At 36.5% G+C, this 22,986-nt stretch overlaps 1 protein-coding gene across 6 annotated transcripts in view; it reads right to left on the bottom strand.

Annotated features, from left to right (window-relative positions):
* exoc4 (exocyst complex component 4) overlaps positions 1-22,986 on the bottom strand; it is a 325,936-nt gene that overhangs the window by 228,109 nt on the left and 74,841 nt on the right. The window contains exon 9 of one of the 6 annotated variants that reach the window (XM_069907802.1): positions 20,911-20,999. The exons of the other annotated variants lie outside the window; for them this stretch is intronic. Coding sequence (XP_069763903.1) covers positions 20,947-20,999 — 53 coding nt within the window. The 3' untranslated portion in view covers positions 20,911-20,946. Of the gene's footprint in view, positions 1-20,910; positions 21,000-22,986 lie in introns of those variants that run through there. 6 annotated transcript variants of the gene reach the window in all.

Here is a 22,986-nt window from a genome sequence, read left to right as displayed (position 1 = left end):
AAAAAAAAGATAGGGGGAGGAGCACAGGCCAACAATAGGTCAAGAGAGAAAAGGTGAGAATTGGTCAGTAAAGGGGGGAGCTCTGTGAATACAGAGTTAGAGGAAAATAGAAAAGGGATGAGTTGGAAGAAAGGAGGCATGGGGAAAGGGAACGAGAGAGATGGGGGTATAAAGGAAATTGGAGAAGTCAACATTACACAATTTGTTTGGTGAATGCTCAAACAAAATGTGAGGTGTTTCCTCCAATTTGCAGGTGGTCTCAGTTGGGTGGTGCATGAGACCATGTCAGTGGGGAATCGTTCCTCTAATTTATATTGGGCCTCACTTTAGCTCTCCAACTTCATGAAAGTTGATCTCCAAGCTAATAAAGTATCCATGGGGAGGTAATGAGTTCCAATCCACCAAATTAATTGGGAAACTCTGTTTCTACCAAAAATAATTGTGCAAAAGAAAAAACAGTGAGTAAAATATTAAAGTTGAAATAATGAAACTTTAGGTTCAGTAGATTAAGAAAACACAATTAGTTTGATGTGACTTAGCACAATGACTTCACGTGCAATTTATCTGCTTGACTCGTTTGTAGATAAACAATCGAGACTGAATCACTGAATGCTAGGGCTGTGAGCAAGGTCTGTATCCAGTTTTACAGCTCTCCTGCAAAGCCTCAATCTCCTGAGAGATTTAAGTTTTTTTTTGCCTTTAGAAACCTTGGCTCCCTGAAGCAACTCATATATGGAGGAATGGGAAGAAGGGAGCTAAGAGGTGGCAACAATATGTTCAAAGAGTGAGCCTCATTGAGGAACAACAGGAACACAGGGAGGAGTCTCTTTTCCAGTTTGCATTGACTGCTCAGTAGCCATATCTGATCTTACTGTAACCTTGACAAAGTTAAAATGTTCTCACTCAAGGTCATGGAACTTGTAAACAATTCTTATTGTATCAAATTTGAGATAATTATTAAATGAAAACATGTACAGTATTGCTCATAAATTATCTCCCTTGGAAAAATAACCTCAGTTGACATTATTTTGGTCTTTCCTAACAAAAATGTAGCTCTCTTGCAGCCAGTCAGATTTTAAAAATAAGGCAGTGAAAGAATAATTCATTGGAATTGCTGTGAATGGGATTTTAAAAATTCGAAGAATTATTATGCCAATGCAATATTCTGGTTTTGGATGTGCAATTAAACACAAAAGTCACAAAACTTGCTATGCATTTTGCAGGTGAATACATGTCAATGCTTAGCCACCCAGAGAACCAAATGTTTTCTTAGTTGCTTTCATTTGGACATTGGTTGGACAAATACTGTCTGAAAGTGTTGGAAAGCACGTGTGTTTCATTGGATAAAATGAATTTATATACAATGTTCAATCATTATAACCCATCTGAATCCCAGTAAATAGTCAGAAAAGGGCCACTTTGTACCTCTGGAATCTTGAGTTTAAGTCAACGGTCAGACCAGTACATCAGAATAAATCTAAATATTAACAAGCCTGCGAACTGTAAGCATTTCTGCAAGACCCACATAAACATTATTTAATGATTTAGAATATATGATCACCTGGAATAAAATAACTATTTGGGAGTTTGCTGTGCCCACTGTAATCAATTTTTTAAAAAAAAGATATCAACACTAACAGAAATGGTGAGACGTAGGTCTGGAAAATTTAAGGTTTAAAAAAAACAGTCCACAATTGCCACAAGTCCATTTGTCAATCGAACAGACAAATGTTTTCTTTCATTTTCTTCTAATCAATTGAATTAATTATACCACTGGTCAATTGGTATGGCCTTCACTAATTTGTACCTTGAAGCCACAAAACATTATAAGACAATTTTGTAATTATTCATTAAATAAGCATTTTAATTTCCTTTTGAAAAGGATAACCATCACTTCCAGGCTTCCCTCAAGTGAGAAGGGTTAGAAATGTCCTCATTATGCGGAATCTTAAAAACCTTTTTAACTCCTTTGCTATATTTTCTTCACAAATCTGTCTCAGCAGTAATGGGAATTAAATCTGGATGTACATAGCCAACCATCTGAGATATAAGATAACATGTAGGTCCTGAGCCAGACAGGACCATTTGTACAACTGAATCACTAATCAACTTACCAGCGAAAAGAAAATTACTGCACCAGCAAATGTTGACTGCAGATAATTAGTCTAAAACCCATTTCAGCATGAATATTTTATTACACAGAACAAAACTCGTTACTGAGAGAAATTAGAGAGTCAGGATGTCTGAAAGAAGCCACACTGTGATCAGTCAGAACTTGATAAACCCTTCCAGAACGAGTTAACCAATGAATCAAAACAATGATGAATTTCATTAAAAATAATATTTTGTGCCTTCTGTTGATAGCAAAATAAACCATGATTCCTACATGCTAAATGTAGTCAATATTTTAATGACCCCCCCTTTAAAGAAAAGAACCCCAGAGGTGACTATTTTGATTTTTTTATCCAAGAAGTTCTCCTCCCCATTGTTGGATTTAATTATTATTTGAAGTCACTGAGAAAATCTAATATAAAGAGACTGAAAATCCAAAAATTTGTATTCAAGCATGCAAGAGCAAATCAAGAAATATGGAGCGCCTGATTCAAACTATGTCAATCAAAACAGCACTTCTTAATTAACTTATGAATCATTCCATTTCTCAAAAGAAATATGTTTTATTACTTTCAATAAAAATGCTGAAAACAACTTGCGTGGTGTCAACTAATATACATGGAGAATTTTGAAGTTATACTTTTAATGCTAAGGTAATGGGGCCATTTCATTCAAAAGACATTATTCAAAGTGATACACTTTGCAATAGCAAAAAATCTACAGATGGTATAAAAAACAAAATGGAACAAAAACTCATTGATACAATGGAAAAAAAGTTGCCAAGAGTGTAATGTCCTCAAGTTATTTAAATTCTTTTGCATTAAATAATGAGAACAGGACTACTAATGAGAACAGGACTACTAACAAAATATTCTTCAACTAACAGCTGTGGTGCAACAATGCATCAAGAGTTATAATACCTGAGGCACAATTCTTAAAGATGCATCCACATTCATGTATGCCACACTTCAAAGTTACAAATTCATTAAAGTCACAACTAAATGCATATAACAAGTGGCACAGTTGACGTAGCTGTTAGTGCAATGCCTTTACAGGACCAGTATTCGAATCCTGCGCTTTCTGGAAGGAGTTTGTATGTTCTCCTTGTGTCTGCATGGGTTTTTCCCCGGGGGCTCCAGTTTCCTCCCATCATACAAAACGTACTGGGGGTAAATTAGAAGGCACGGCCTCGTGGGTTGAAATGACCTGTTACTGTGCTGTATGTCTAAATTTAAAAAAATTAAATTTAAAATTCAAGTCACTTGACTAGCAATTGTTCAGTCACTAAAAACACACTGAAACGCTGGAGCAACTCAGCCAGTCTTTCAGTGTCGGGCCTGAGCCTTTCTTCAAGGAATAAGCAGTATGGTGCAGTTATTACCACTTTATGTTTCTTCTGGTGTGGACTTGCGACTTCAGGCATGTTGGGTTTCAATGAAACAGAGGAATGTTACAAACAGTGGGCCACACTAGGAAAACGCTAAAGTCTGCAGATGCTGTGATTGTAGTAAAAACACAGAAATGCTGGAGGAACTCAGCAGGTCTCACAGACTCCATTGGAGATAGATATATTATTGTCGTTTCGGACTGGAGATCTTCTTGAAGATGTGAGTAAAAAGCAGGCAGATTCCTGAATTAAAGGGAAATGAGCAGGAGAGTACAGACCAACAGATAAAAGGTGTGTTAATTGGTTATGGATGGGTCAGAGGAGAGAGGAAATAGACAGAGGGAAAAGGGAAGAGAGAGAGACAGTCAGACAGAGCTAGAAGAAAAAAGATATAGATCAGCCATGATCTAAAATGGCGGTGCTGGCCCAACGGGCCAAATGGCCTACTCCAGCTCCTATTGTCTATTGTCTATTGTCTAAATGGGGGAGGCTAATGGAAACCAGATCCAGTTGGAGAGTGGATTTGCAGGGGGTCTCAGTCTGGCAGTGCATGAGACCACAGACAGGCACGTTAGCAAGGGAATGAGATAGGGAATTGAAATGGGTGGCCACTGACGGATCTCCAATATTGCAGCAGACAGAACTGACCCTGCATCTGTCCAGTCTCTTCGATGGAGAGGAGACCACCAGATGCAATAGATGACACCTGTAGATTCAAAACAGAAGTGTTGCTTCACTTGGAAAGGACTATTTGGGGTCCCAAATGGTGGTGAGGGAGGTGTTGTGGGTGAATAGATGTAGTCGGGGTAGGTGTGGGAGTTGGTGGGTTTGTAGATATCTGTTGACAGTTTGTACCCCCAGATAGAAACAGAGATGGAGGGAGGGGACAGTGTTGCTGGAGATGGACCAAGTGAATTGAGGTTGGAGTGGAAGTTGGCAGTAAAGTATACAGAGTTGATGAGCTCATCATGGGTGTATAAGACTGATGTACCGGAGTAGGGGTTGAGGAGCCTTGTTTGTGTTGGCTTGTAGCCTGATTAATCCCTGACAAAAATTGACATAACCTCTGTTCATCACCTGCTGCTCATAGATATCCTTATGTAATAAGGACCATTCCTCTGCAGGCCTATCTCAGCTCAACCATCTTATCCAGAGGGTCTGATTTCATTTAGACACTTCCAAATAGCTCTGTCACTCACTGGGGCAGCACAGTTGGCGTAGCATTTAGCGCAACACCTTTACAGTATCAGTGATTGAGACCAGGCTGTCTGTAAGGAGTTTGTACGTTCTCCCTGTGTCTGCGTGTTTTCCCTGGGGACTCTGGATTCCTCCCACCCGTCAAAATGTTCTGAGGGTGTAGGTTAATTGGGTTTAAATTGGGCGGCAAGGGCTCATTGGCTGAAATGGTATGTTACCGTGTTGTATGTCTAATTTTTAAAAAGATCTATGATTCTCATACATTACCATAAAATTTGCTTCAGCAATCTCTCAATGGTTTATGACCAAAGTCAACAGAGACTTCCGAAAACGAGTAACCAAAGATAATGTCCAAAACCCTGATGGATTAATTTACATAGAATTAGTTTTTAATCTACATTTTTTTTATTAGTGGAGAGGAGGCAATTGGCAATTTATGATAGATGATCGCAATACTTAACCCATTTGTGAAGATATCATATAACTGTAAGAAATTCTGTCAGTCAAAATAGAAAGAATGATTCACTTCCCGTAGCTTCCATGCCTCCCCAGGAGTCAGAACTCCCAGTGTGAAAGATAAAATTGACAGACATATCATGGCTATGTTGATCTGGTATGGCCATCTTTGCACTTTTCCTCTTGCTTGACGTCAAACACATCTCCTTGTGAATAGATGATGCATTCTTTGAAGAATTTAATACTTGTGTAATGCTTCAACGCATTCATCTATGATAAAAATGTGACACCCAGCATAATGATAAATATGTGCAGTATTTTAGAGGATTTATTTTCCCAAGTTTCTGCTCAAGTCAAGATAATCAATCTATGGATTTTTCCATAATTTACTACAACCTCAATTACATTTTACATCTGGAAGCTAAATCAAGGTGGGGAATAGATATGCCCACTTCACGTCCTGCGACTCTAATACTAATCGGCACCTGGTACAATTCGAATATGGCACGCTTGTCTAGATCAGCTTTGGTATCCAACTTATTTACCTCCTCATTTCCCCATGATACCAAGGCAAGCAAACAGATCTAACAAACAAATAGTATTGAATTCAAACCTAGATGGTTCTGTAAATTACAAGAGTATGCACTTTACTGCCTGGCCCGCTGGTAAAAATAATCTCAGGGTTGTATGTGATGTCTGACAACAAATCTGAACTTTGAACGACAAAATTTTGGTTTTATTTTTGATACTTTCCTTTCAATATTTGTTTTTTATACTCAGTCACAAGATTATTTTAAAATGTCTGCAACAGGAGAGCAAATATAAGGAATGTTTAAGTTGACTTCACCCAATTCCATCTTGCTCCACTCTTACACTATACTGTATACACGTTTGTATGTTTTTACACCAAGAACCAAAGAATCCCGATTCGTCCAGTTGTACTTTACCATTGCATGATAATAATAAATTTGAACTTGAACTTTAATATCTTTTTAACTTTTGGGATAAAAATAATCAAAACCAAAATAACCCACGGACAATTATGATACGAAAGGTAAAAGACTTCCAGCATTCAGAAGAATAACAACTGACCTTTACACGTAGTCCAAGCTTTGCAGCTTAATCAGTAGTGGTCACCAATGAAGTGGTTTCTACTGCAATTTGGTTGCAATTATGAACTATTATTATACATTTTTGTGTGAGATAGGACTTCTTTGGCAGCATTCACATCTTAGGGTCAGAAGATCATGATTTCCAGCCCCACTTGAGGTTTGAACACAATAGTCCTGAGAGACATATACTGCAGGAGATGCCATTGTGCAGAAGTCAAGTGAATCGAAAGGCCTATGTGCCAGTTCTAAGCTATTGCAAAAGCATTGTCAGGTTATTAAAATATTTTCTGGATCACATAAACTGACAGCTGCATTTTTTTGTAACAGTGACCACACTTCAAAACTAATTAACTGAGCGCTTATCACCTTGGGATGTCCCGAGGTAATGAAATGTGCTACAGAAATTAAAGTTTTTTTTCATGCCAATGGGAAAACTGAACACTGACCTATAATAATTAAAGTTGATCACACTACCTTTATTGAGAAATTCTGAGAAGCATTCCTTTAAAGAGAAATATTTCTCTGAAGACTCAAAAGCTGTGAAAGATTTTGCTGGACTAAGAATGACAAAATTTTTTATTGAGTTGATTTCAAAAGGAATAAACTGTGCCGTATTCAATATAATCCAATGAAAGCAAAGAACAATGGGATGATTGCACTGAATGCTTTCAATGGAAAGTTCTTTGCAGTTGATACAGTAAGAGCAGGTGACAAACTACTATGACGTCCAAATGAGAACAATAAAATCAACAATTGATTAAATCAGCTCAAAAGTCTCACAGTTAAAGAAGAAAGATTCAAGATCATTCTGAATACTCAGCAATGACTACACAAAACTGAGTACACACCACACTGTCACATTTGTCACAATCTGAAAATGTTGGTTAAGTTTCAACCATGACAAGGTCACATCCACCTAAATGCCCAATATGCAGAAGTACTGGATTCCATATGGTCCAAACATCCATCTAACTTCACTTGAAAATACCATTCTGCTTGCACTAAGTTTATAGAAATAAATTAATTTAAATCATTCGAAAATTTTTCATCTGAAACATTTTCCACTTTAAATCTACTTCAGCTACCTCATCTGGCAGCATGTCCCAGCATCCCGTGTAAAAAAAAACTTACAAAGCTTCTCACTAACCTTAAATCTGCTAAAAAAAAACTTACAAAGCTTCTCACTAACCTTAAATCTGCTATTTGAAATCCTTTAAGTCATTTTCAAATCAAACTAAATTTAGTCTTGATGACATATTCAGTTTGACATGGAGCCACTATTGTTAATGTTACCGATTTGTATACTTGAATTTTAGCTTTCATTTGGATGTGATATCAAAAATTATTAAAATCTGTTTTATCGATTAAAAAATACAAAGCCACTGGCTTATTAATTTATTTTGCCAGCCATCTCCAGTTCTGCTTAATCTGTTGCCTCTTTATATCTGGTGGCTGACTGGAAAGTGAGAACAGCTAAGAATTACATTTGCACTGTGAATCTCATGATGTGACTGCTTTAAGGTGAGCTAGGTCAAATACATGAATTGTACCTTACGATTTAAAAAAGCTTTCAATTGTTTCCAAATTCATAGAATTGAACTAAATTCATGCCCTTAACTCTCACGCATGTGCCAACTGAATTCCAATATGTGAACCCACCGCACATGCGCCAACTGAAGATTTGTGCATGCGCACAGGATTAGAGATGGCCACGCCCACCCGACGGACCTCAGAACACTGGATAAAAAGATAAGCATGGACCAGAATGTGGATAAGATTTACCAAGGTTGATCGACAAATTCAGGAAGCTTTAAGTTTTTAATCGTCAAATCTACGATGATTTAATTTAAAAATTTGCTTTAAGACTTTGGTACTCCACACACATAGACAAAACTCTGATTTACTTCCATTTGACTGATCGTTTGGACCCAATTATGGTTGTAATTCGGGGAGTACTTGCATGAGATATTCAGGTCCCTAAATCTAAGGACATACTTGCAATAGAGAGAATGCAATAAAGGTTTGCTGGATTGATTCCTGGAATACCATGTTTTAAAGCATTGAGAAAGTGCTCATTGACATGGACAAAATTCTGACAGGGCTTGACAAGATAGATGGAATAGTGCATTTTCCTCACCTTTGATGCCTCAAAATAATGGAAAAACCATTCAAAACCGAGATAAGATTAAATTTAGCATAAATAGCAAAATAATGAGAGGATAATAGTTTATCTCTCACAGCAAGTTATGGTGATCTAGAACTCACTGCTGGAGAAGTTAGTTCATGACTCATGCAGTGGTAGGTGCTGGTATGTGCTGCCAGAGGAGGTAGCTGAAGCAGATACAATAGCAATGTTTAAAAAAGGCATGTAGACAGAAAAGTAAATAGGCAGGAAAATGAACCAGATGCAGTCTGATGGGAATAGTCTAGATCTGCACGTGATGTTGCAGACCTGGTGGCCTGAAGTCCTCTGCTCCATTGTTCTACATTCTATTGTCACTGCATTGGAAAGAATGTGTTCGTTTCTGGACTTTGGAGTTTTTCTTATTATTTTCTAAAGAAGCACAATTTATGCATATTATCAAATAATAAAATGGGTGCAGAACCATTAAGGACTTTGATGCAGATCAAATTCATGTTGATCATCATCTGATTGCACATACACAACCCAATGAAACAATGTTTCTCTGGACCTTATTGCACTACATAATAATCACATATATTCGTAAAGATATAATTTAAAATAAGTACTGAACATATAAATATTTTGGGATAATTTACGAGGTTACAAGATACTGCTCATCCATCTCACAGACTGCAGAAAAAAGCTATTTACCAGCCTATACCTCTTTCTTGATGGTAGTGGGTCAAAGATACTATGTGCTGGAGGTAAGGGTCTTTGATAATTCTTTGAGCTCTATTTAAGCAATTGCTTGCTTCAGGTAAAGTTTTCAATAGAGGAAAGGGATACCCCAGTGATCTTCTCGGCCTTTTTTGATGATCCTCTGAATTGGCTTTCAGACCAATGCTTTGCAGCTATCATACCATGCTATGCTATGATGCAGCCAGACAGGACACTCTCAATTGTGTAACTGTAAAAAGTTGTCAAGATGGAGGCCAGAATTACAAGTTTACAGTTGTGAATCTCTGCATCAGCTGCTCCCAGTCATTACTGCTTAGATGCCATGGTCCACAGTGAAAGATATCAGTAGAGCTCAAGAGTACACATGAATTACAATAATAGAAAACAACCATTGTGCAAATACATTGCGAAAACTCCTCAATAACTTCTTCGACTCATCCCACTTTCTTCAAGTAAAAGGGGTAGCCATGGGTACTATATGGATCCAAGCTCTACCTGCACTTTTGTTGGCTATGTGGAGTAATCCTACACAGGCAAAGCTCCTAAACTATTCCTCCGCCTCATTGACGACTACAGTAGAACTGCCTCATGCACCCATGATGAGCTCGTCAATTTTATCCACTTTGTTGCTAACTTTACCCCAACCATAAATTCACTTGGTCCATCTCCCTTTTCTCAATCTCTCTGTCTCCATCTGGAAAGGTAAACTCTACATATTATGCTATAATTGCAAAACTGCAGGCAAGAATGCAGTGAGAAGGTGGCAATAAGCTATAATATTGGCATATTTCTGCAGTGATTATGGTCCAGAAGGGCCTGTTACTGAACCATATATCTATATTTAAAAAATAAATCTGAGGATCAAAGGAGCAAGAGAAAATGACCATATGAGAAATCTTGATTTCAATATTTGAAGGAGAAACTAAGTGTAAATAGACATGTTTAGAGTTTGGAAAAGTGCAGAACAACATTATCTATAACAACATATTTATAAGCATTTATAAGCATAAAAGTATATATATGCAAACCAAAATATAAGCAACAGGCACATGCCTGGGAAAGGAGAGCTTTTTAAGTACTTTGAACTTTTTAAAAATATTTCTTCCAGCCCAAAGAAGCAGAGATTCTGCATTTATGACTGGTATTTTAATCCCAATGTTAAAAAAAAACAATAGTGCACAGGGCAAGATAATGTTGTTTATCTGGATTATAATGTTTAGCATGTTGGAAATAATGATCTTTTCAGGTCGATTAGAGAGTGTGAAATTCAAATAATAAAAATTAAAATAAATGACTTATTACAGTTAGTTAGGTTTCTTTCAAATGTCCTTAATTATTTAGAAATGTTTGGTTAGGTTGGATCTCTCCCCCAGAAAAGATTGAGCAGTGATTAGATTACAAGTGTGAGAAAGGGTAAATACTAAGATGTTTCTGAATGAAAATCCGAACCAGGATCCATAAATACTCAAAAATAAATCAAAGAAGGAAGTCAGGAACAACTTCTTCAGTGAATCCATTGTGGGAAATTGTGGAGAAAAGAACTGATGAATTTAAGAAAATGCTAGAGAAACAACATGAGGGAAAAAGATGAAAAGCATATGGTAATGACATTAAATATCAAAGTGTTGGAAGACACAAACCTTTTGCATAAACAACAGCATGGACAACTCGAACAAATAGACTTTCTGACCTTTAAGTACAGTATAATAAGAAAATTCATATGCTCATTCTCAATATAAAGTTGAAAAGAATGACAAAATTAAGATTGTAAGGGCTTTTCCCAGAATGTCTAACTGATGGTGCCATTTCTAACATGTTATGTGGATTCTATAACATCCTTCTGTGTGCTGGACAGATTCACCCAAAAGATAATGCTTTCATACAGTTCCTTTCTGGAGACAGCAGGGAAACAAGATGCAATGTTAATAAATATTAATTGTTACCATTTGTATTTTTACTGCAGCAAAACAGAAGGATCCTGATGTTGTAGTTTTGCAGAAACAGATGTTTTAAATGCATTTCTGTCATTCAGCTGAATAAGTCAACTGTTTTTGTTGTATTTCTCATAATAAGTATCAATTAAAAGATTGTGCATATTTTATAGATTGCATTAATTTAAAACAGAAGCACTTATGTTAAATATTCCATGTCAATTTTCTTATTTAATACTTTGGGTTTGACAAGGAACATCTAATAAATTATCCAATCAGGCAGTGGGAGTCAAATAATTCCTGAGAAAGTCTGGACACTGGATCTGGAATGTCAGATATTTGAACAGTGATGAGGCATTTCTCCAGGGGAAAGGACCTGGACTTGTGGAAGGCGGGGAAAGAGGAGGATGGTTGCCTCAAAGCAAACACTGCACAGCCTTGAGTCAAGATGCACATTGGAGAAGATGGTTTGTGGAAGAGAAAACAGGGGGAATATTAAATCAAATCATTGTGGTTCTGGGGCAAATTCTATTCTGCATCAGAAAATAGAAAATATGGTATAATGGTGGATAAATATATGGTTTTTTAAAAATAAAAAGCAATTAGCTCATAAAGGATTAATTCAAAGGTGGTTTAATTGAAGAGTAAAAGAACAGCAAATAATAGAAATCTGAAAGAAAGAAAGAGCCCTCAAAATATTCAGCAAGTCCGCCAGTACCCACTGAAGATCAATAATCCTTTTTTCAAAACTGACATGTCAATGCATGTTACCAAGTGGCTCAATATTACCAAAGATTTATACTATTATCATTACCCAACCTCCATCGAATGATTAAAGTAAAACTGAAGTGTACATTCTTCAGGAGATGGAGCTGAATTTGAATAGAACAATGAGCTTCTTTGTTGTATTATTACAGGAGAGATGCCTTTTGCTGAAAGTCTTCAGGATAAAATAGATATAAAACACGATATAAAAATTTGCAGAACTCAAAGTAAACCCTAAGTCGACTTGTTTCTCTTTCCACAGATACTGCATGAGCTGTTGAGTGTTTCCTCCCATTTCCACCTTCTCATGGATAATTTTGGAGGTACTATTAAAGCCAGTCTTGCCAGCAGATTTCATATTCGTTGTCAGAGTATATACATGACATCACATATAACCCCAGAGATTGTTTTTCCTGTAGGCGAGGTAAAATTACCACTTATTGGTATTGCAAAAACAGTGTACTCAACATACACATGTAAAAAAATGGAAACAAGCTGACTGTGCAATACAAAAAGGAAAAAAAAAATCAATGAAGTGCAAAAGTCCTTAAATGAGTTTCTGATGGACCTTATTGATGAGGGATCTGATAGTGGAGGGGTACCTGATGAAGTGAGTCATGTGGCACCCATACTTCTTTCTTGATGGTAGCACTGAGAACAGAGCACGTACTGGGCGACTTGGATCCTTTTTTTAAAAATTTTTTTATTTTTCACACTATACACCACATTGATCAAGATACATACATTTTCATTTTCAAATATATACAGTGTTGTTTTCTCCCCCCCTCTTCCTCTTCCCATCCCACCCTCCCTACCTCCCCTCCCATTCATTTAAAGTTCAGAATCTAAGATACATTAAACCCGTCAAACAATGTTGTCACTCAATAGAAATAAACAAGAAATTCCACTGAGTCAGTTCTTTTCATTCTCTTCTCCTTCTGTCATTTTAGATGGTAGATGTCCCCGGTAGGTTTTCTCTATTATGTTTCATGTATGGCTCCCATATTTGTTCAAATATTGTAATATTACTTCTTAAATTATATGTTATTTTTTCTAATGGAATACAGACTTGAATCCTTGATGATTGTTGCTGCTCTCCAATAGCAGTGTTCCCTGTAGATGATGTTGGGGAAGGTTTTGAGTGTGATGGCCTAGACAATGTCCACCACCTTTGGCAGGGCTTTATGCTCAGGGATATTGGTGCCCCCATACCTGACCCATAATACCCCACAAAATTTTGAATTTATATAGAAAATCAATGCATTTAAGTACAAGACCATCAGATATATAATGGTGAGAGAAGAAAGTCTGCAGACACTAAAATTACTGGAGAAATTCAGCAGTTTCCACAGCGTCTGTGGGAGGCAAAGATATAAAACCAACATTTCTGGACTGAGCATTTTGCCAAAGTATGAGGAAAATGCAGGCAGGTGCCTGAATTAAAAAGGTCGAGGGAGGAGGGAAGAATGGGCAGGTGGAGGAGGAAAGACCAACAGCTGAGAGGCAGACATAGTTCTGCAAATAAAACAGTGAGACAACTGGGAAGCAACTCATTGATATTCACATTAAATAACCCAATTTGTTTAAACAACTGAGGATATTAACCTCAACATAAATTTCACAACAAAATGTCACCAAATAGTGCATCTCAGAGATCCAAACATCCGGGTTCAATCCTGAACTCTAGTGCTTTCTGTCTGGAGTTTGCCTCCTTCCCCCAGTAATAATTTGGGTTTTCCTTGGTGACATGGTTTCCTCCCAAATCCCAAGAGTGCTGATTGGATACTGTAAATGACTTTCATTGCATGTGGCTTGGAGGAAAAATTCAGGGCACTGTTATTGGGAATGAGACAGAGAAAGTGTAAATGTTAGTACGATGCTATTACAGTGCCATTTACTCTTCACTGACTGAGTTTGTGTATTCTTCTGGTGTTTGCATGGGTTTCCTCCAGGTGCTCTGGTTCCACAGATGTACAGGTTTGTCGGTTCATTTGAGTAGCGCACGCTCGTGGGCTGGAAAGGCCTGCTATTGTGCTGTATTTCTAAATTAAAATGGTTGGGGAAGTGGGATAACTTGGATTGCTCTAAACACCAGAATGGACACAATGGCTCAAATGACACCCTTCAAGATTGAAAGGAAACATGCAAACATTTATTTTTATTTTCACCTACTGAAATTTTTTGCCGAATCAATCGGAACTAATTTACTCCTGTATTATATTCACAAACAGCAGACCCATTTGGCAAAGGAGCCGTTATGGATCAAGGTTTTGTTACTTTTATTGTCACTGAAAATGTGATGCATAAAATATACTTTAACTTCTGCCTTATTCAGTGCCCCCTACAGTACAAAAGGAGGGAATAAATGTCCCTTCAGACTCACCAGCACTCCCACAGCCACAGCAGCTACAGACTTCTGTTTGAACCCTCAACAGCCCAAGCTCCAGATCCAAACCTCTGACACAATCAGGAAGCCTTCAGTGCTTGAGGCCCTTTGTGACCGTATAATTCATTCCCTCAAAATCAAAAATCCTGCAAAATTTCAATCTCATCACTGAGGAAAAGGCAGCCATTATTGACACTGTGGTACGATATAGTGCAACTGGGTGACAACCAGAGACAAAAAAAATATTGCCTGCAACAAATAGAAGCATTAGACAGTGATCTTTCATGAAGCAATATTCATTGGAGAGAATGAGAAGTGCGATTTCTAAAAGTGAAGCACATTTCACTGAAGCATTGCCAGCAAGCCCTCTGAAAATGTCTTACCTTCATGAAGAAGGATCTTGCTTTTCCTGAATTGATGAATATGTTTATCTCTGATCCAGCAACCATTTAGTTTGTACTGGCTGCATCCAGATTTGCAGACAGTAAGAGGTAGATTAAATGCTACTTAATCTGGCAATTATCTTTAGAAATAGGACTACTATATTTATTTATAATCTTATTTTGCAATTAAGATTAATAGTGCCCAGTCTGTTAAATCAATAGAAATAATGTTCTGATGAGATTTTGCCTGTGTTGCTATCATCTATGAAAATCTGACTACTTTACTGGTCAATGCCCATTAGTTTTTTAAATATAGAAATGACGTGGAGAATTCAACAAATATTCCAGCTAGAGGACTGATCAATTATAGCGTTCCCATGAGTATCATTAAAAACAGGATGATTACCCTTCGTAAGGTACACCAACTTAAAAAATCGAACATACACTACCATATATGAGACAAGAGATAGAGAAATGGGAATATCACAGGTAATTTTAACATAAAGAAAGTCATACTTGTGCTTAAGACTGTTTCGCTTCCATTATATTACATAATAGTCCTTTCAAGCACAACATCCCACGACTGGATGCAAGTAGAAAGTCTACCAATAAATCAAAAAAGTATTTTTATATATGGAGATAATAATAATGTGAAAAAGAACAATTTTGTTTCCTCTATGTAAAAGTTTTCAAATGTTCAGGCTGACTGCTTAAATTTGAATTACCCTCTGAAAGCAGGGGAATTGAAACTTTTTGCAGACTTTAAATGTATTTGAACCTTCTCCAAACTTAAGATCTATGGCAAGAAATTAACCTGATTTAGGAATGACTTATACATGAAGAGGACCAAGCAAAAGCAGCACCAAATTGCCAGATTTATAAGGATCAAATGCAGATGACATCTCTCCAAATGGTGCCTTGCAGATTAATATGCAGTGAGGTGGCATTTTTACCTCGCATAATGCAAGGAGTGGACTTAACATACTTCTTCCACCTTTCACACTTAGAGAAAAAATGAAACTTCAACACTCCCAGTTTCGGAATATTCTGCTTAATAAACACAAATAATATTTTAACAATGATGTGAAACGTTCTGATTTATTTGGGCATTTTATAAATTGCAAAAATGCTTGGGAAATATCATTTTAATCAGAAATTTATCTTTCTGCCAATAACTCGACTTGGTTGTAATTATTAAATTACAGAAAGAAAAATTTCAAGCCTATTAAATCTACAAATGTCGATGTTCCCTATGGCAATTTATTTGCAATTTGTCAAATTTCTGAAACAAATTGGCCCAACCTACTAAGACACAGACACTGAATTTACCATAAAATCACCAATTATCCTTAATGTTGGGACGGCAATATTTATCAATGATATATACCTATATAGTTTGTTTTGAACAGAGAACAAATCATATGAGTATACTCATAATAATGTATCACTATATTTAATAATGTTTTAATCCTGAAATAACCCTGTAATGCAGTCAGTCACAAAGAAAAGAAATTAAATACTTCTATGAAGTTCACCCTCAAAACTTCATAATCAATGTCACACCAGTCCAGAAATTAATTTCTTTACCATAAAGCCAATCATGGCCTCTTCTCTGTTTTTGACAACTTGTTCAAAAACTAGCAACAGTTCATGAAAAAATGTGAATCTCCGTAGTATTTAATCCTATTTGGACCAAAATTGTGCAACTTCACACAATCAAAACAGCCAGAAATTCTCCTGTGCAGATTCAGATTCAAACTTCCTCTGACTCTTCAGGATCACTCAGGTTTCAAAAACAAGATTCTTATTTTAAATAACACACAAAATATTATTGAGCAACACAATGTCTTGTCCTTAAAAATAATAATTTTTCTTTTGAACTAACTTTCTGTGACCCCATTTCCTGTAAGGCATCCATTCTATTCTCAGTTTCTCCAGCTCTGTTGTAACTGTTCTGAAGATGAGACTTTCCACACCAGTAGTTCTGAGATGATTTTTTTCTTTCCCTTTTGCCGCAGTTGACAGTTCATGGTCCGTTTCCTGCACTTTTACTTTCACCTTTTCAACTCCGAGCCTTAGCAAGGATCAGATTATTTATCCACTTTACACACAATAATCTGTTCAATTTCTCCCACCTTTAATGAGATTCCAGGACCAAACAATTTTCCCCTCCCTTCCCCTTTCAGATTTACAATGAGATTTTTTGTTTACAAATTCCTTGCTTGCACTTCTACTTTTAATAATTCTCCTTCTCACAGTACTTTCAAATGCAACTTCAAGAGAGATGATACCACGTCTTTAATCTCCCCCAATGACACTCTTCTAGGACCCAACAGCCCTTCTGGGCAAGCAGCAATTGATGAAGTCATCGAGAGATGCAGCAAGGAAACAGGCCCTCAATCATCTGGTCAGCACTGACCATCATGTACCCATTTACTCATCCCACATCCATTTTTTATTCTCCTCAAATTCTACAGGGACGTTTTAGAGTGACCAATTAACATGTCTTTGCAATAAGAAGATCCAGAGGAAATCCACGCAGTCACAGGGAGAATGTGCAGACTCCACAGTGAGAGGGCACAGTTAGCACAGCATTTAGTACAACACTGTCATCGGGACCAGGGTTTGAATCCCGAGCTGACTGTACGTTCTCTCCGCGTCTACATGGGTCTCCTCCAGATGCTCCGTTTTCCTCTCCCTTCAAATGTACCGGTGTTGCAAGTCAATTGGGTGGCACAAGATCATGGGCCGAAAGGGCCTGTAATTGAGCTATGTGTCTAAATAAAAATAAATAGCACTCTAGTACAATTATTTTGGGAGGAAATTAGGTTAATTTTGGTAAAATTATATAACATTAAGTTACCATTATATCCATCCACTTTTTAAATGGGTTATATGGTTGCTTTAAAGGGACTAAGGCTGGATAAATTTCAAATTGCATTTGTACATTCAGTATTATCTGTAGCTCAAAAATGTGTAGCAAGTACATGGAAGACACTACAGTAATTAATATAATGCGATGGCATAATGAACTGAAAGCTTGTATCGTCATGGAAAAAAATTACATATAAACTGCATGATTATTATTCTTATTTCGTTAATAAGTGGTTACCGTATTTGGAATATATGCATTTGGATGTACTTTGATGTATTATATATTTTCTTTTTTTTTAGCTCTCCTTCAGCGAGCTGGATGATGGGATGGGAGGGGTATTTCTTTTTTTTGTCATTTTTTATTTTTTTCATATATATACAATTATATAAAATTACTTATGCTGTACTGTATATTGTTTTTCTATTAACGATTTTTAAATAAAGTTTTCAAAAAATAAAGGATTGAACCTGGGTTACAGAAGAGAGCTTATTTTGGCATTTTTTTCTGTTTCAACCAGATCATTTTTTTTTGCTAATACAATAAAACCCTGGTATGCAACATCTATGAGAATCAGTAGATGCCGGATAAGTATATTTTCTGGTTGCTTGAGACTCACTCTTGCAATCTCTAACTAATGCATTGAACTAATTCATTAATGCATTAAGAATAAACAGTTTAAAAGACAAAAATATTATACTGTACTTACATTGAACAAATTTCACTTGCATGAATATATAAACCTTCAAGCATTTTACTTTATTTTAAGTCATATTTTTTGAAAACATTTAGCCGGCACCACATCTGTAGGTTCCTCCCCTCCATGGAGCCACCCAAAAAATGAACAATAACATTACAGATAGTTAATCCCCCCTCCCCTGTTTACAGATGAAGCCTTACTAATATACTTAATAATATACTAATAAAGATGAAGACTTTTAATAAGCAGGGAGTGAGCCTCTAAGACTCTACTAAGCAGGCAATCATCTCTTCATCCTGAGTGATGCCATCGATGTTTCACAGAACTTTATTCAAACAGCTGCTATGAACAAAGCATGGACCAATGCCCTCCACTGGCTGAATATTTGCTCCAATCTTCATCAAAGGTTTATGTGTTATTTCAGAGAACATTTACAATTTTAAACTTTTATTTACCATAAATTTTTATTTACTCTTATTTATTTTAATTTTTAAAAATATATTTATTTCCTAATTTTTTTTTTCCGGTTGCTGGTTGCTTGAATTTCAGAAAATGGGAATTTTACTGTATGTTCTTCTGATGAAGAAACACTCACAATGCTGAGGGGAGCAAGATTCAGGATACAGTGGCAGTGACCCAGGTTTAAATCTGGTACTTCCTGCAAGGAGATTGTATATTCTCCTTGTGTCTGTGTGGGTTTTGACCCCCCCCCCCCCATCAAAAACATACAGCGATTGTAGGTTAATTGGTGTATATGGGGGGCATGGGCTTGTGGGCTGTTACAGTTGTAATTGATTCATGTTAATATTAATATTTAAAGTTAAATTATAGAATTATATATTTTTTAGTACAGTTAGTTTTTAGGTGGACAGGGCACATTTACATTTTACAGACACAATTACACTCATAGAGTCCTTTGAAATGGAAGCTGGCAGATCTCAAGACCGGTGGCCTGTAGATTCATTGTTCAGTGGAAACTGTGTAAACAGCCATAAAAATGAAGTACCCAAGAAGAACTGCTGGTTGCTCAAGGAGGCCATGTATTTAAATACAAGACTCTGCTTATTTACTTATGTTGTTAGAATGGAAATTCAGGGGCAACTATTTAAACAAGCAGGACTTTTAATTCAATGGTCAGTTGACAGATCGGAGTCTTTTGCTTTAGATTCATACTTATGAATTTAGCACATAAATGTGAAGAAGACATTATAAACTTCTAAGACAGAAATTATGTCAAGTGTCATGTGATAAGACATTTCAGAGAAACATATTACTGGAACAATGGACATTTTGAAACTAGAAGGAAGTTGACCATCCTGTGGAAGATAGGACTGAGATAGAGTAACCAGAAATGCTACTGTGGCATGTTGCTCCTAGTCAAAGAAGATTGCAGAATAAGTGGCTTTTGAAGGAGGAAGACCACTTCTGACTATCTCTTTAAGATAGAGTGCAGCCTTGTAGTTTCCATGGAAATGGTCACTTTTGATTAAGAAAGAAAAATTGATCTTGCATTTGAAACATAACCATTTTTAGATGGTTATCATCGTGGAAGAAAATAGCCACTTCACGGTCTCTTTGGAACAGAGGATAGATTCATCGGAACACAGATTCCAAAATCTCCATATGAGAGAGGGAAAATTGTTTCTACAAAGAAACATTGCTCTGAAAACAACTCTACAAATTTGTGAGTTTTAGCGGTCTAATGACTTGATGTTTCAAAATCATTATTGCTTTTGAGCAACAATTTAAAGAAATCTGATGCCTCACCCTTTTACTCCGTAATTACTTTTAAACAGCAGTAAAGACTTTGAGTTTCAACACAAAAGCTTTCTGAGACTGAACTTTAAAATCATGTCTCGAATCAAGCTTAAACTGTAATGGTTTTATGCCATTTTAAAAGATATGTAATTACATATGGCTTAAATTACTTTTCATATTTTTTGGTCAATACTGAGGTGCAACAGGAAAGGGTAGGTTGACCATTAAGCTCCATTTCTGGGGTACTTGTCACAGAGGAGGCCAAAAACATTTCTGCGCAAACTGGCATTATAGAAGTATGCAGTTTACTATTTCAATATCACCCTACTTTCTTATGTATCCAGATTTGCCATGGAAACCAATTCATGGTGTGAAAATATTTTCTCCCGCCTCCCCCAGCCCCAGAAGAAACAATCAATACGTATCTAACACATTGACATGTTCAAAACTGTTTTTTGCACCTCTTCGAGTTTAGTGCCTTATTTACTCTGCCATATAAGGAGACCATTCAGTTCCAAACAGAAAAATGCAATCAATAATATTCCACCCTCATTATTTCCCTATGGCTATACAACGTATTTTCTCTCCAAGTCAATCAATTCCCTTTTGATTCTTTTTCTACTCACCAAGACGAAAGGCTAGGTTATTAATCAACCAGGACACATTAGAATGTGAGGAGACAACAACACTTGGCAGATACCAAGTTTAGTGCTTTGCATTCAGTGATCGTGATGGTGTCTTTATAGAAACCTCTCTCAGCTTGGATGACCACATCACTGAAAATGCTTAATGCTGTCTGCTTCTTTAATGTTTCATTCACTTAGACATTTCCCACTTTGGCCTCCTATGCTGTTTCATTAAAACCCAACATAGATTTGAGGAACAACATCTCATTTGATGTTCTTGCACTTCACTGCCCCCAGGATTCAATACTGAATTCAAATATTTCAGATAAGCAAAATCTTTATTGTTTGTGTCAAAACCAGCCAGTTCTGATGCAGGATCATCCATGTGTGACATCAACTCAGTTGATAGGAAATGGCTCACATTTAAAGTACAACGATTGTTCTTTTCTGTCTGACACAAAAATAAAATGGGAAAGAAGTGTCAATTGTGGTTTACAAAATAAATTAGGAACAGGGCAAAATTCTCAGAGGAAAAAAAAATAAAATGGACAGATGAAAACTACGAACTTGAGAATGGGAATAGATTAGCAAAATGTTGATTAAGAAGAGGATAATAAAGCTTGAAGAAACATGAAAACTCAATGCAAATGCTTCTAAGGATATTTGATAAGAAAAATAAATGGGTGTAAACAAATCTAGATTCTTAACTGTCTCAATATGGGATTGTCTCAATGGGAACAAAGGAAGGTCAAACTATTCTTTCGTCAATAAGGAAAACACAAGTCACCACCTTGAATTGTTGGGGAACATAGGGTCTCTTCCTAAATCAAAGTATTGAGTAAAGTTGTGTAAGACATTGGTGAAGCCAAATTTGGAGTACTGCGTGCAGTTTTGGTCACCTAATTACAAGAAAGATATCAATAAGATAGAAAGAGTGCAGAGAAGATTTACTCGGATGTTGCCCGGTCTTCAGGAACTGAGTTACAGGGAAAGGTCAAACAGGTTAGGACTTTATTCCCTGAGTGCAGAAGAATGAGGGGAGATTTGATAGAGGTATTTAAAATTACAAGGGGGATAGACGGAGTAAATGTAGATAGGCTTTTTCCACTGAGGGTAGGACAAAGCAAAGGACATCGGTGAAGAGTGAAAGGGGAAAAGTTTAGCGGGAACATTAGTGGGAACTTCACACAGAGAGTGGTGGGAGTGTGGATCAAGCTTCCAGTGAAGTGGTGAACGCGGGCTCAATTTTAACATTCAAGAAGAATTTGGTCAGGTACATGGATGGGAGAGGTATGCGCGCAGGTCAGTAGGACTAGGCAAATAAATGGTTTGGCACAGACTAGGAGGGCTGAAGAGGCCTGTTTCTGTGCTGTAATGTTCTATGGTTCTAATACACAACCCACCATGCTTAAGAACTCTACCTCTGTTAATTCAGGTTCAACCACACCTTAAAATCAGCATTTGATTGTGATGTCATTTGCATTAAAAAATTATTTCAATGTTTGGTAAAATAAATTCTGCCAGAGAAAAAGAAATGCCAATTATTATTGCCAACTATGAGTATGTCAAACTGGCTCAGAGAATTCATTTTGAAATTAGGAATTAAATGTATGTGGAAAATAGAAATAAACATGGCACCAAATGAGTTAAAGAGAAAATAAAGCCCATTAGCCCCTGCATTAAACTGTCCTGTCCAATCAAGGTTAACTTGATGAGCAATGATTTTGGCGGTAGAAAGAGCAGTCATTTTCAACCACTTAGCTAATCAAGGGATGCCAATTAAAGGTAAATATGACATTGATGTGTGAAATGATAGCTTTTATTCTTGGGGGTTGAAGATTAGATGGGACCATAATACTAAACAGACAGGATGTGAAACAGCAGATTGGGCTTCGCTTTCAGTGATTTCCTGGTAATAATTTTCACTGACATAATTATCTGACAGGCACCAGCAGCTTTTGTATCTTTCAATTGTCTTAATTATTTTAATTTCCATGATTTCAATTATTTTTAAAACAATAATGTGATGGAAAATGAACTGAAAGATCCTATCCTCTCTGCAAGGTTAAGTGAGCAGATTTAAAGAAAAATAAAAGCACATAAAGATTATTAAATATTGAAGACAAAGAGCACAAATAGACCCAACTTAATTTTTATTCGTTCAAGTAATTTTAAGTCAACTCCATCGAGAGAAGAAACAGTGCCATTAGCCAAGCCAGTCACGGTCATTATTTGCTGATAAATAACATTATATAATCGGCAGTAGATATCTCTAAGTGAATAACAAAGCAGTAATGCAATTGAAACTTCCTGTTGACATTATAGATTATTCAATTGATGCCTCAATGTTTCACCAAATCAGGTTTAAAAAATTAGTAATATTCCAGTGAGAAAGAATGAAGTGTGTATATTGAAAGTAAACAGGAAAGTCTGCAGAT

This window comes from Narcine bancroftii, chromosome 13 (genome assembly GCF_036971445.1).
Source record: "Narcine bancroftii isolate sNarBan1 chromosome 13, sNarBan1.hap1, whole genome shotgun sequence".
NCBI lineage: Eukaryota > Metazoa > Chordata > Chondrichthyes > Torpediniformes > Narcinidae > Narcine > Narcine bancroftii.
The sequence above is the reverse complement of the archived record's forward strand: the minus strand, read 5'-3'. Positions and strand labels throughout refer to the sequence as shown.